The sequence below is a fragment of the Myripristis murdjan genome, chromosome 10 (genome assembly GCF_902150065.1).
Source record: "Myripristis murdjan chromosome 10, fMyrMur1.1, whole genome shotgun sequence".
Lineage (NCBI taxonomy): Eukaryota > Metazoa > Chordata > Actinopteri > Holocentriformes > Holocentridae > Myripristis > Myripristis murdjan.
In genome coordinates this window covers 7,629,488-7,641,722 of record NC_043989.1, presented here as the reverse complement: position 1 = coordinate 7,641,722, position 12,235 = coordinate 7,629,488, and the positions used below count along the sequence as shown (strand labels likewise).

The 12,235-nt window shown below is 40.2% G+C and overlaps 1 protein-coding gene across 2 annotated transcripts in view; it reads right to left on the bottom strand.

Moving 5' to 3' along the window:
• fstl5 (follistatin-like 5) overlaps positions 1-12,235 on the bottom strand; it is a 157,779-nt gene that overhangs the window by 133,706 nt on the left and 11,838 nt on the right. For both annotated transcript variants that reach the window (XM_030061750.1, XM_030061751.1), the window contains exon 2: positions 516-657. In XM_030061750.1, the coding sequence (XP_029917610.1) occupies positions 516-657 (142 nt within the window). The remainder of the gene's footprint in view (positions 1-515; positions 658-12,235) is intronic.

Below are 12,235 nucleotides of genomic sequence, written 5' to 3'. Positions count from 1 at the left end.
CTCTGCAACTATGGCTCAAATCCATAGACAGACATTTTAAAAAAAAAAAAAAAAAAAAAAAAAAAAAAGCTGCAAAGGAAAAGGGGTATGTCACTAGTTCCTTGGGATACTCTGGAACCAATTAATAAAGCTTCCAGATTCTGCTTGTGGGGCCTGCCCTCTGTCGTTGAGTCAATAAGCATTCAATTACATCTTTTGCTTTAAACGTTAGGCTAAAATGCCATGTGAGCATCCACACTTCCTTCAAAGCCTGCCTTCATCTTCGCCCAGCTGTGCCTGCATTAATTTGATGTTGTCTTTGAAAAAAATAAAAAAATAAAAAAAATACAGTCCACAGGAGGCACAGGAGGGGCGGTGATGAATCGGCAAATATTTTTTTTGGTGGGCAGAAAAACAACAAACAACAACAACGACAGGAGAGCTGCCAGATGCGGCGTGGAATTCAGTGTGTAATTAGCAAAAGCACGGGGTCCTCTTGTTACGGACAGCCAATGGAATAAGAAGGCAATCAATACCTTGTGTCGGAATCTCACGACGGGTCGATAGGGCGGCGGCCCGAATCCCTCCTTGCTGGGCCTCCCGTCGACGCTGAGCAAAGCGAGCCCCAACAGTAAAATTGCCGCCGACCACCATCTGGCCGTCCTCATTGGTCTTTCCCTGTCAAAAACCAAACAAGAACGGTGAGCGCTCTTCTCGACCACTCGGGAGGTTCAATACCACATGGCCAATACAATACATCAAGTCCTCTGTAATTAGTGTAGACAATGGGAACCGCAAAAGTGTCGCTAGCTTAAACTAATGCTATCAATACGTGCCCCACACTTGGCGGGGAGATTAGATCTCCTTTTGAATCAATTAAGGGGAAATAGGCGTCATGAGGAAATCGAGATAAAGAAGACAAAGAGCCAATATATTAAGACAATTATAGTGAGGACTTTGAATTAATAAGGCTGAGAGTCTAAGTCAAGCGATTGTGATGCGGCGAAGAGATTACATCTTAATGCAAACAGTTTCTCCACGCCCCCACCGCGTTACAAGCCAACTGTATTTATTTAAAGGAGCAAAAACATCCCCCTTCACACTCAATGTAGCTGCACTTTCAATTATTCATTACACCATATGAAAACAAGTTTGACCTTAGCATTACATGAATTAAACAAAATAGTGTTTTGGGAAAAAAAAAAAAAAAAAACATGCCCTGTGAAAATGTCTGTGTCCCAGAAACAGAAATAATCATGGAAGTAAAGAGGAAGGAAACATAGAGAGGAGAGGCTATGTGTTGGCCGGTGCTCTCACATCCCCAAACACACAACCACCCCCCTACAAACACACACACACACACCGAAGCTTATCTCGAAATGTGTAATGCTCCTGTTCTTTCTCATTTCTATCCCCCGTCTTTATCTGCATTTACGCCCTCTGTTGTGACGAAGCCGTTTGTTAAAAAGGCTTTATAAATAAATTTAACTCGACTTGACTTGTTGATTTTGCACAGGCTGCCGCCGGAACAACAGAACAGCGAGGGAGCAGAGAGAGGCCGGCGGTGGGGAACACGAAGCTGTACTTTACAAGCCGTCTCAAGCCCTCAGTGCTACTGCTCATCATCCTCTGGTGGAGAGAGATGACTGACAGCAGGACGGTGACCCCACTTCCTTCTTCCTCTGGAGTGACACTGAGTCAGACAACAGCGGCGCTCCTGTGGCAGCGCCGTGGGCCCGCGCGCTATTCACTGGAAGTCAGGGGTCGCACCAGCAGAGCAGCGTGTCACTATGATGTGCCGGACCGAGAGGAAATAGTCAAACTTTATTGTTGTGACTTTATGTGACTTTATTGCCTCTGCGGGCAGCCAGACACCTGCTTAGACTACCTCCACATTTTCTATTTTCAAGTTCATTTCTTGCCTGCCCTTATTTTCTTGCACAATTTGGAAGAGTTTTGTTCAGAGTTGTTTATTTCAGTGTGATTCATTCTGACGAAAACATGGCAAGGGAACTTTCAACTCCTTTAAACACCTGAAAACTTTAACGGGTGAAATGACAGCTGGTCAGCATCTACTTAAAATGCTAAGTCATGTGTGTATCCAGACTGAACGGCACATTGTCATGCTTTCTCCCGCCCCCAGGAACTGCAAGAGAAGGGAAGTTCAACACCAGCAAAGCCTGTCACTTCACATTAAAGCCACATTCCAGGTTAGGTTTTGTAGTAACTTTGGGTTTTGTTTGTCGTCTCTCACATTGCTGTGGACACAAGGCACCTGAAATACATAAGAATTATATCAAAAGATAGGGTTACAGGATCATAAAGCAACTAACAAATACTCCAACCTAAAAGAAAATAGTTCCATAAGAGAATGAATACTTAATGAAAGAGAAGAAGGTAGAGGAGGCTTTTGCAGCTCTTTGTTTAGTAATCTAGTAATATATGAGATGGTTGCTCCAAAACATAGTGCAGACCAGAAAGTGAGTTTTCAAAGGAGGAAATCTCAGTACCTGGTGCAGCAACAGTTAATACATTGGTCATGATTAACAACCCTATCAATCCCCTCTTGGTACATCACGGCCATTTTGTGCCACAGGGAAGTGAAACTCTCATATTTTGAGCCTAATATTATTATGTTCATTTTCCATACGTTTCCAGACTTCCCAGACCTCAGGTAGGATCCCTGCCTGCAGCTGCTTCGACTCCACTTCTCTGCGAACACAGTCTTTTAGCCACACTAGGTGGATTACCATATCTGCGAGCGCAATCAATCAACTTCCTCTCGGCGTCCCAGTGTTAAATGCGTTATTAATGGACTAACTTTTTGCAGGATGCTGTGTCAGAGACAGAGACATATGCACAGATTTTCCCTGTGTCATATAGCACTGTTCTCAAGACGTTTAAGATTTAATTGATCGTAATCAGTCACAACTACAACTCATAACACATGACTTAGCAATAATTCTGGAGTTACTTTATCCTTATGTGAGTTTAAATAATTCCACCATTTACTTGATCAATAGTAAATAGTCATATTGGTAAACAACGGGAGCTAAACAATTTCATAACATTGCAGATGTGTCTTAATGCATGTAATTGCTAGGTGGCATTTCTGTCTTTTTAATGGTGAAACTGTCTGTACTTTGAATTTAACAGCATACATTTGAATTGTTCCTGTTCCTCACCAGAATGAACAAAGAGTCCCGTTGTTCTGAGTTTTTGTGGCTGTAGGCGAGTTAGGGTCAGTCTGCTGGTTTAGTCATCCCTCCTACTGCAAGGATGGAAAGTCTTTTCATATATTGTTCACCTTTTTTTCTTCTTCTTCTTGTCATTGAATCTATTCCCTTTAATCTTGTGCACTATATAAATGGGACAGTGACACAATGGCAGAATACACAAGGCAATGTGAATAGGAGAAAAACTGCCATTACGAATACCACTGTTAGTCAAAAAATGGAAATGATATTAGCCTGCAAGTTGAGCATGTGGATTCTTTCCTCTAAGTTTTCATTTCATGTGTGGCATATGCATAACTTGCATTTATGTCAAGGAAACATTGGTGTTAAGTAAGGAAAAGCCCTGGTCTCCTTTAGAGTGAAGTGATCCACCTGACTCATTAAATTCAGAGATCTTATTGAAAAAAAAATAAGAGAATAAAGAAAAAGAAAAAGAAAGAAGACTGCAGGCAGAGCTTTGAAATGGAAGAGCTAGTCCATGCAGGGCTTAATTTAAGCAAAGGGCACCATTCACATCAGAAAAAATACAGATGTGACTGTATTTATTGCTTCATCTGGTCAAGTTCGCACTCTTACAATCCTACAATTCTAAAATTCTTAAAGAGACATGTCATTCGTAAAAAAAAAAAAATGTGTGTTTCTTTTCTTGCCATATAATACACTAAAACACAACTTTTCCAGCTCTTTATTACTAAAACCTGTATGTTCACCTTTGTGTTTGTTGACAGTCGTGATCATATTTACAGCCATGCAATGTTCGAAAAGCGGTATTTATGCTCAGAACAACTATCGCTTGAATACCAACATCAGGACGACGCTGAAAATACAGGACCGAGTCTTGTTATTCATTCGTGTATGCAAATGTTCTCAGTCTTCTAAATATATGTACGTGCGTGTGTGTGTGTGTGTGTCTGTGTGTGTGTGTGTGTGTGTGTGTGTGTGTACCAACACAGAACATCAGCGACTGGTTGTCAAGCCTCAAAATGCTAATGTGAACAGGGCCTAAATGCTGCCTTTAAGCAACAGATATTAATTCATAGAAATGAGAATTTGGTCGATGTGCATAAGTCTTGCTATGTTCCTGTGCAGGCAGATGTGTGTGTGTGTGTGTGTGTGTGTGTGTGTGTGCCGGCACATGCATATGTTTAGAGTTTTGTTTGTTTGCCTTGAAAGCAAAATGAGAGAATGAGAGAGAGAAATAGTTTGAAAGTCTTGCCTAGACCCCCCAAGGGAGTGCCATCATAACTTCGGTTCGTGGTTTTAAATCCCCAGGAGCTTGTCTAAGCTTTGGCATTGACTTTCAAATGAAGACTACCTATTTCTCACTATGTACACAATGCATCATGCCTTGACAGGCTCCTAGCCGCCCTCCCCAAATCCCCCTTTCCGTCTCATTCAGCAGTTTTTTGCCATTCAAAGCAGTGGGTGAGGGTAACAACAGGAGACTTGTTCATACAGCACCTCTCACAGATAGTATGTGTATGCAGCACCTGACTGCACCGCACCGGGCATCACTGGTCTGAAGCAGGGCGCTGCAATATTTGACATACTGCAGCTCAGTGTCAGCTGGCAGATCTGTTGGCCAAATTATGTATAGTACAAATGCGGAAACTCATATACATTCAAAACTTTTCATAATGTTTCCCTGACCTTATGTATACATTTTATTTCAATCATCCCTTTAAGTTAGGGGCTTCCAGTTCAATCTCCTTTATGAATATATATATTTCTAAATCAGCTATGACTTATTGGTGCCAACCCCTCAATGTATAGCTTCCTAATTACAGTCAGCTAGTCTCAAATATAATTAAACAGCCCTTCAGAGATTATGGATTATGAATTATGAGCTAAGCTTCATGTCCATCAGGAACCTCTGTGTCTGCTTGTGACATTTTAAAGGTCCAGGCACATACCCCCTATTGTTTAGGCTTCTTCTTCTTTTTCTGTTTCTTCTTCTTCAAGGGTGAAAGCATGTGGAGCTTGGAAACCGTAAGATTCATTAAGAGCCAAAATGTCTGAACCGTGTCGCACAGAAACAGAATTCCTTTTTTCCATAGATTCAAGCCAAATCACGTGCTCATAGTGTTGTCAGTTTCCACCAAATTGCATATTCTGCCGCTTAGCCTTTTAAAAGAAGCTGTTTTTCTACCTTTTCTATTTCAGTTTTGTAATTTTTCCTTCAAAAATGTGTACCCTACGCTATGAGGCTGAGCTACATAACAGATCCATTTTTGTTCTCCGCGTTAATTAAATGACTTGGCCACAGTTAACAACCAAACTTAATAAACTATGCGGCTGAGCGGAAAATGGTCATAACTCATGCATGTGACTGTGCATCCGATCTCAACTAAGCAAGGCACATATCTTCCAAAAAAGATAACCCTGTTTGCATAATTACATGAAAATTGGCTCATTGTGACCACCACAAAAGCTTTTTTTTTTTTTTCACAAGATGCTGTGAGCTCATTAGAGCTTGCACTTGAAATTTGTCACACATCCAACATGCACAACTCAGCACCATTTAATTGAATATGACCGTCCAATGTGGCAATGTCATTAACCAGCAAAATCAAAACTTGACAAAAAGGCAACAATTTTGAGGATAGATCAGCTGACGTGTAAATCTGTTGTGCAGTACAGCCACCTCTAAAGTTGCCTCCCCTCTGTTTATGGCTAAAAACTATGAGCACTGTCCTCCTTGACCATAAAGTTGCTGAAAATATAATTCCTGAAATCCTCATAGGCTCATTAGTAAAGGTGGCAAAAACACAGCGTAGCAGATCACAACCAGAATTCCTATTGAGGTGTTCTTCACAAAAGACAGTAAAGCTATCCTGTGCAGCACTTTTATGTAAAAATACACACATTTTATAGTGTAGCGGTGCTGCGACAGAAACAACAGTTTGCTCAAGAGAAATAGGAGTCTCATATATGAATATCAGCCTTGGCTCTAGACCTTCCTGCCCACAGGAAGTGATAAATTGAAACTTATAAAAACTTATGAGTAACATAAACACTCTCTGAAACAGCAAAGAGAAAGCTGGACTCGAGCAGCTTAGATCTTTTGCCTCTCTCATCCCTGCGGTATCCCTTCATATAAAACATCCCAGATCAGCCAGGTTGGTTAACATGAGCGTGCTGTGTGCAAATCACTTTTTCAAACAGGTGCTGCAACACAGAAAATTGCTTCATGCACCTTTAAACCCCGGGTGTTCCCATGGAGCTGTTTGGTTGCCAGCAGTGGAGGTCTGTGGCTGTATTGCACAGCTCCCAGGTGTGAACATAGTAAATGTAACTGTGTGATTTTGAGGCAGGGCAGTGCTTAAAAATGTGAGTCAGTTTACCCTTGATTAATAATGTTAACTAAGACAACTGGGACACTGTCAGTCTCAAGTTGTGGAGGAATGTGCAGGACCACTGAGCTGGTTGAGCGATTGACGTTGGGATCTTCTGAAATTTCAACACCAACTGTAAGAGCTGCGTCATGAGATTGATGATCCTTCAATTGAACTGAGTGGTGGAGCTAATAAATAAATCAAGAGTTACAGTATATCCTACCTCTGATGTAATTTGGAAGTTTCTCACTCAATATCCTTAAAATATTGATGCATCAATCGATAAAAGTATTACATTTTGCCAACCAAGTAAGTTACTATCCCTCAAAATATGCCGTAATTTCTTTCCACGTTTGCTGTCAATCATTGTGTAAGAGCATGTGTCTCATTTTAGAGAAAAATTGGTGAATTGCACAAGGTCACACTATTGCCACATTGCTTTTTTTTTCTTAAATTATCATTCTTGTGCTGCCACATAAATAAAATGATGACACATGTTTTGGAAAAGAAATGGCAAGGAAGGCTTTTAACCAGCTTGCAGATAATTTAAAATCCCAGCCTGTTCTGCAAGAGTCAACAATTTCTCTTAAACCAACAGTATTCTGAATAGTTTCTTTAAATGCCATTTTTGAAAACTGTGTTTGAAACCTGTCAAGAGTCAGTATGACATTTGGATCTTCATTCATCATATTCCTGAGGAAGCAACTTTCCAGCACTCTGACAGGTCAAAGAATAAAAATGTGAGCAATGCAATCAAAGGAAATATATATTTTTTTCTCTTTCTTTGTTTTTATTCAAGGTTTACAGAGCATGCATGACCTTTCTCGGCACTGCACTACTTCAGTTTCAAACAGTTCCTCACATCTGCACCGTGGAGCTGCCCAACAGAACCGCAGCAGAACCGCAGCAGAACCACCGCAGCCACACTGAGGTTCAGATGAGCTGCTCACGGTACCACAATGGTCGTTATTACTGAGAGAGTTCCTCATTCATTTAGATTATTCAGACGTTTCAGACTGCGAAACTGTCCCTCACAAGCTGACAAGGCTGCTGGGGTATTAGTGAACATTTCTAAAGCCTGTAAAGAGCAGACTCACGACTTGCCATTGGTGAGCATGTGTGGTTCATTTTTCTTAAGCCTATGTGGGTTTCATTCTATCCAAAAGCTGTATCTTCCTAAGCTCTTTAGTTCCATCAATGTAGTTTTTTTTCATAGTGAAAAAAAAGTGTTTCCAATCCTAAATTCCCTTAACTAACAAAGAACAATAATTTGAATACCTCTGTTATTGAAGTACATGGTCACGAATAATATCTGAAATAGTGTTTATGATCAAGAAGATATTCTTGTATGTAAACATTTTTTTTTCTTTTAATTAACATTACAAACATTAACAAAGCTGGCATTTTACCCACATGGCTAATGTTAAAAGATCCTTGTTTCCAACATAAAAGAAGAATAATGTCCATATGTCCATGTCCTCTGGCACATTAACAAAACTCCATGATCTGGAGGTACATTTTTGGCAAATAATAGTTGTAATGGTGTTTGAAAATGGTTTGTAGGGTCTGGGCACATCAGATCTTGGGATACAGCCCTAGGAATGCAATTAACTACATGCCCTCAAACAGCAGAGCTCTGTTTTTTTTTTTTTTTTTTTTTTTTTCCCCACTAACACTCCTCCACTAAGGTAGGCCTACACACCATAATGCAAAACATATCAAAATAAAATAAGACATTAAGATTATAGGGCTGACATTTTTTAATGCCTGTGTTTCATGTTTTTCAGTGGAACTTTTTTGAGTGCAAATACTTGTTTCAGTGCCAATCCAACTTTTTTTTTTTTTTTTTTTTTTTCCCCAATGTCAGTACTCAATGCCAGCGTTTCCTTTTTCAGTTCAGGTTTTGTTTTCAATGCCAAACTTTATTTTCGATGCCAAAACAATGAAGTCACTTCTGGCTCCAGAATTATCAGCTTCGGCGCTGATTGGCACGGGTTGAAAAGAGTCATCTGCTAATTTAATTTGATGCAACTGCAGGACATTCTCCACATTTTAGGTAGGCAGTCTTAAGCTCAGTGTAACTTGAAAATAAATTCCCATTAGCATCTTTTCGACTGATCTTCAACTTGTGCTCATAGTCGCGCTGTAATGAGAGACTGCCGGGGTGGAACATCAGAGAAAATGCTGCCTTTTAGTTGGGTCGCAAGATTGTGACACCAGTTAACCTTGAGGTGAAATACACAGTCCGGGATCTCTGCTAATGCAAAACGTGTCACCCTCTTATTTTAAATAGGTAGCTTGGCTTAAAATCCACTTGTTTGGTGTAGATGTGGGGTAAGATTTCGATTTAGACACTTACTAAACACACTATATGCCAAAGAATCAGCATGCAGACCAGACAGAGTTATTGCATGTCCTGGAGGCACGGCAGTGATTGTGGTGTCAATCTTCTTGTCCCATTTTGGGTAAAGGAGACCCATCAGCCAAACTGTTTAGTACAGTACTAGCTCTACTCCAGTAGCTTCATCACCTCTTTCATGTGTTGTTGCTCCTCTGTAAATGGTTGCTCTCAAGGAACATAATTATCTCCACTAGGCACCGTACCTGTATTGCGGGGAAATTGTGTTGGAGAGGGGCACTGGCACCTGTTTCAACTGGCAAGGATCTGTTGGTGCTCCCAGTTTGCCCTGCATATCAATGATTTGCATGTTTGAAATTTTTCAAATTGTCACTGAGGTCATCGGAGAGGGAGTTCAAGTCAGCAGATAACCTTCTCTGCGCTCCACTCTACCCCCTGTTTCACCATATGCTTCGGCTAACACATCCCTGACCCCCTGTGGGCAGATCTCTTTAAGCACACTCAGCGGTATTTCTGTGTAAAAATCAATTTGGTTGGAGTACCACAGTTTGTCTCTGAGATATCTGGAGAACGCTGGAGCATCTGCTGTCTGTTTGCCACCCAAGCACCACTCTGCTGCATGTCTTATTTGGCAGAGTTATCATGGCACTTCTCACACTCACACATCCCCACCAGCACTGTACACTGATAAAGGACTCCTTCAAGTTCAAAGCACGACCAAAACCTCAGGCGCCACTCTCCCCCTGGGGCAGTGCTTCTGTTTGGTCCTTGTTCCTTCCCTACAAATGTTGAAAAATTCTGCACCCATCTCTCAGATGGAGCTCCTGACAACAAAGGGACATAATAAGGAGGACTTTCAATATTGTACATGCCCAAATGAATCTCTCATGTAGTATTTATGTCATGCTGCAGTATGGTGTGTGCATATGAATCAAGTATTCCTTATATCCTACGGCTGCTTAGCTATTATGGCACATCAAGGAAGTTCTCTGTAGAGCCTGAGTCCATGTGTTTATGATGTACATGAAAATGTAACACTTCAGGTTTCAAAAGGACACTCAGTTGCAGTATGTGCTGCTGCAAATGTTTCTGCACTAGAAAAAAAAAAATGTTGTTCACAGGAGTTTTGTGGGGGGTAAAGAACTCTAACAAGGACCTTTGTGTGCTTTGTTTTTTTCTGAAAGATTTGCAGTCAGTAGGTCAGTTAATAAATTACTAGTAGGGTTCATAAAATACCAGCACTACCCTAAAGGTTAAAGAAGCTTGTGAATCCAAGGCTACTGGTTCAGCCTGAAAAAAAAAAAAAAAAGAAAAAAAAGAACAGACTGAGCTCTTCCAACAAATGCTGCTGCGATTTCCTTGAGGGCACCAGACCATAAATTTCTCCATCAGAGCTACACAGTATCCATGATTAGAGGACATGGATGTAATAGATAGTTTTAAGAATTAATGGATATTGAGGAAAACAGCGTGTGTCCACAGTATAAACATGTATTAAAAAAGACGAAGATCTGGAGAGAGGGTAAAGACTTCATTTTCTTTCTTTTTTTTTCATTTCACCAGTGTCATTGTATGTCAAAATACAAGTCTCATAACTGTATGCACATGTGCTATAAACTGTACTGGATTTCAGACTATAAATTACAAGGGAAACCTGAAGTTTATATTTGCTGTAAACGCTTTAAAGGATCGGCATTTTTATTCTTTTTGGAGAATGAAGTCATTAAAAGAAGTCTCAGTAAAACTTCCCAGCATGGCTCACTCAGATCTCAGCGTGGCTGTTTGGGCTGAAGCCTCACGATGATAATCCACAGCTTTTGGATTCACTTCCAGGCTGCGCAAATCAAAGCTGTTAATTACAATGCAGAAAACCGAGCTCTGCTACATTAATATAGTGTGTTGTGCAGGGCAACTTGACAGGTTATGTAAATATAAATGAAGAGCTGATCACTACATATCCATTGTGGGAAGTGCTCATTACCTGAAATCCATTATTTAGCTTTTTTTTTATTATTATTATTTAAGAATGTGTGTCTGTGTCTGTGTGTGTGTAAAAGTTTTATCATTTTGTAAACCAAAGGTTGCATGCTATCCTTTTAAAAAGTATCACAATTAGTTTTCAAGTTGTGCTACCAATTATATTGTAAGTAAGGCAGTCAGTTACTTTAAATGGTGTTTTATTTATTTATTTCTTAATTTTATTTTTCCATTCTGGAACAAATCTCCTCATATATTCCATTACATTTTTCATTGTGAGTTTCCTCTTGACAGCAGACTAATATGTTTGGAGCTCCACAAACTGAGAAGCCCTATTCATCACTCATTCGTTTCTCTTCTTCTTGTTTTTAATCATTCCCTTTTATCGCTGTGTTAATCACCTCACCTCGGTGTTTTATCGCTGTGCAGTAAAACACAAGCGGTAATTGGCATGATCCCTGTTATTTGATGTTGGCAACATCTTTGATGCCAAGCAGTCATTGCAGCGGCGTCCTTGCACTTGCACTTGACAGGAGACTGTCCCATTCAGCCATGTTGACTAGCGCTGCTCATGCTTACCTCCCTGTTGTTCTTAAAATTACCACAAAAAGGCTGCTACCAGAAATATAAAAAGCATCACTTCCCATGTAGCAGAGGGCTTTTTTTCTCCATGACAGAGCCACCTGATGTCATCTGGTAAGCACAGACGATGTAAAGGGTTTCATGAACTGGCAGTAAGTTGAAAAACTATCATCAATAGATAGTGGCAAAACAGGGTTAGGGTTTTTATTTTATTTAGGGAATTTATTTAAAATGTCACAGATAATTAACTCAATCTTAAACAGCCACAGCTACAGTTCAAATAGCAGAAGTCTGCAAAAATTCACTGATGATATTAAGACTAATAATACCAATACTGATAATAATAATAATAATAATAATGATGATGATGATAGCAGAGAGCACTGATTGGCTGCGTTCTATCACTGATTGATTGAGGTGATTGAGATGCTACACTGGGTTGTTTCTATAGGTAGAACCATTTTCCATCATTTGTTTAGCTATAATCTTAGCTACATTGCTGAGTAAATCTGTTTTATTTTACTCTTATTGAGGCAATTCACCTACTAGGAAGTGCTGACGCCAGGGATTCATCAAGACAGTCGATTGTATTTGGGAACAGGAATAGCCTGTTGGCATACTGGCATGATCATAGCCCATGCCAGGACCACATCAGTAAACAAATAAGCATCAGTGCCATATTCAGTCTGTGCCAAATGTGATGTCATCACCCTTTCCCACCCAACTATTCTGACCAGGCCTGGGATGTGGCTGTGCACTTTAACTTT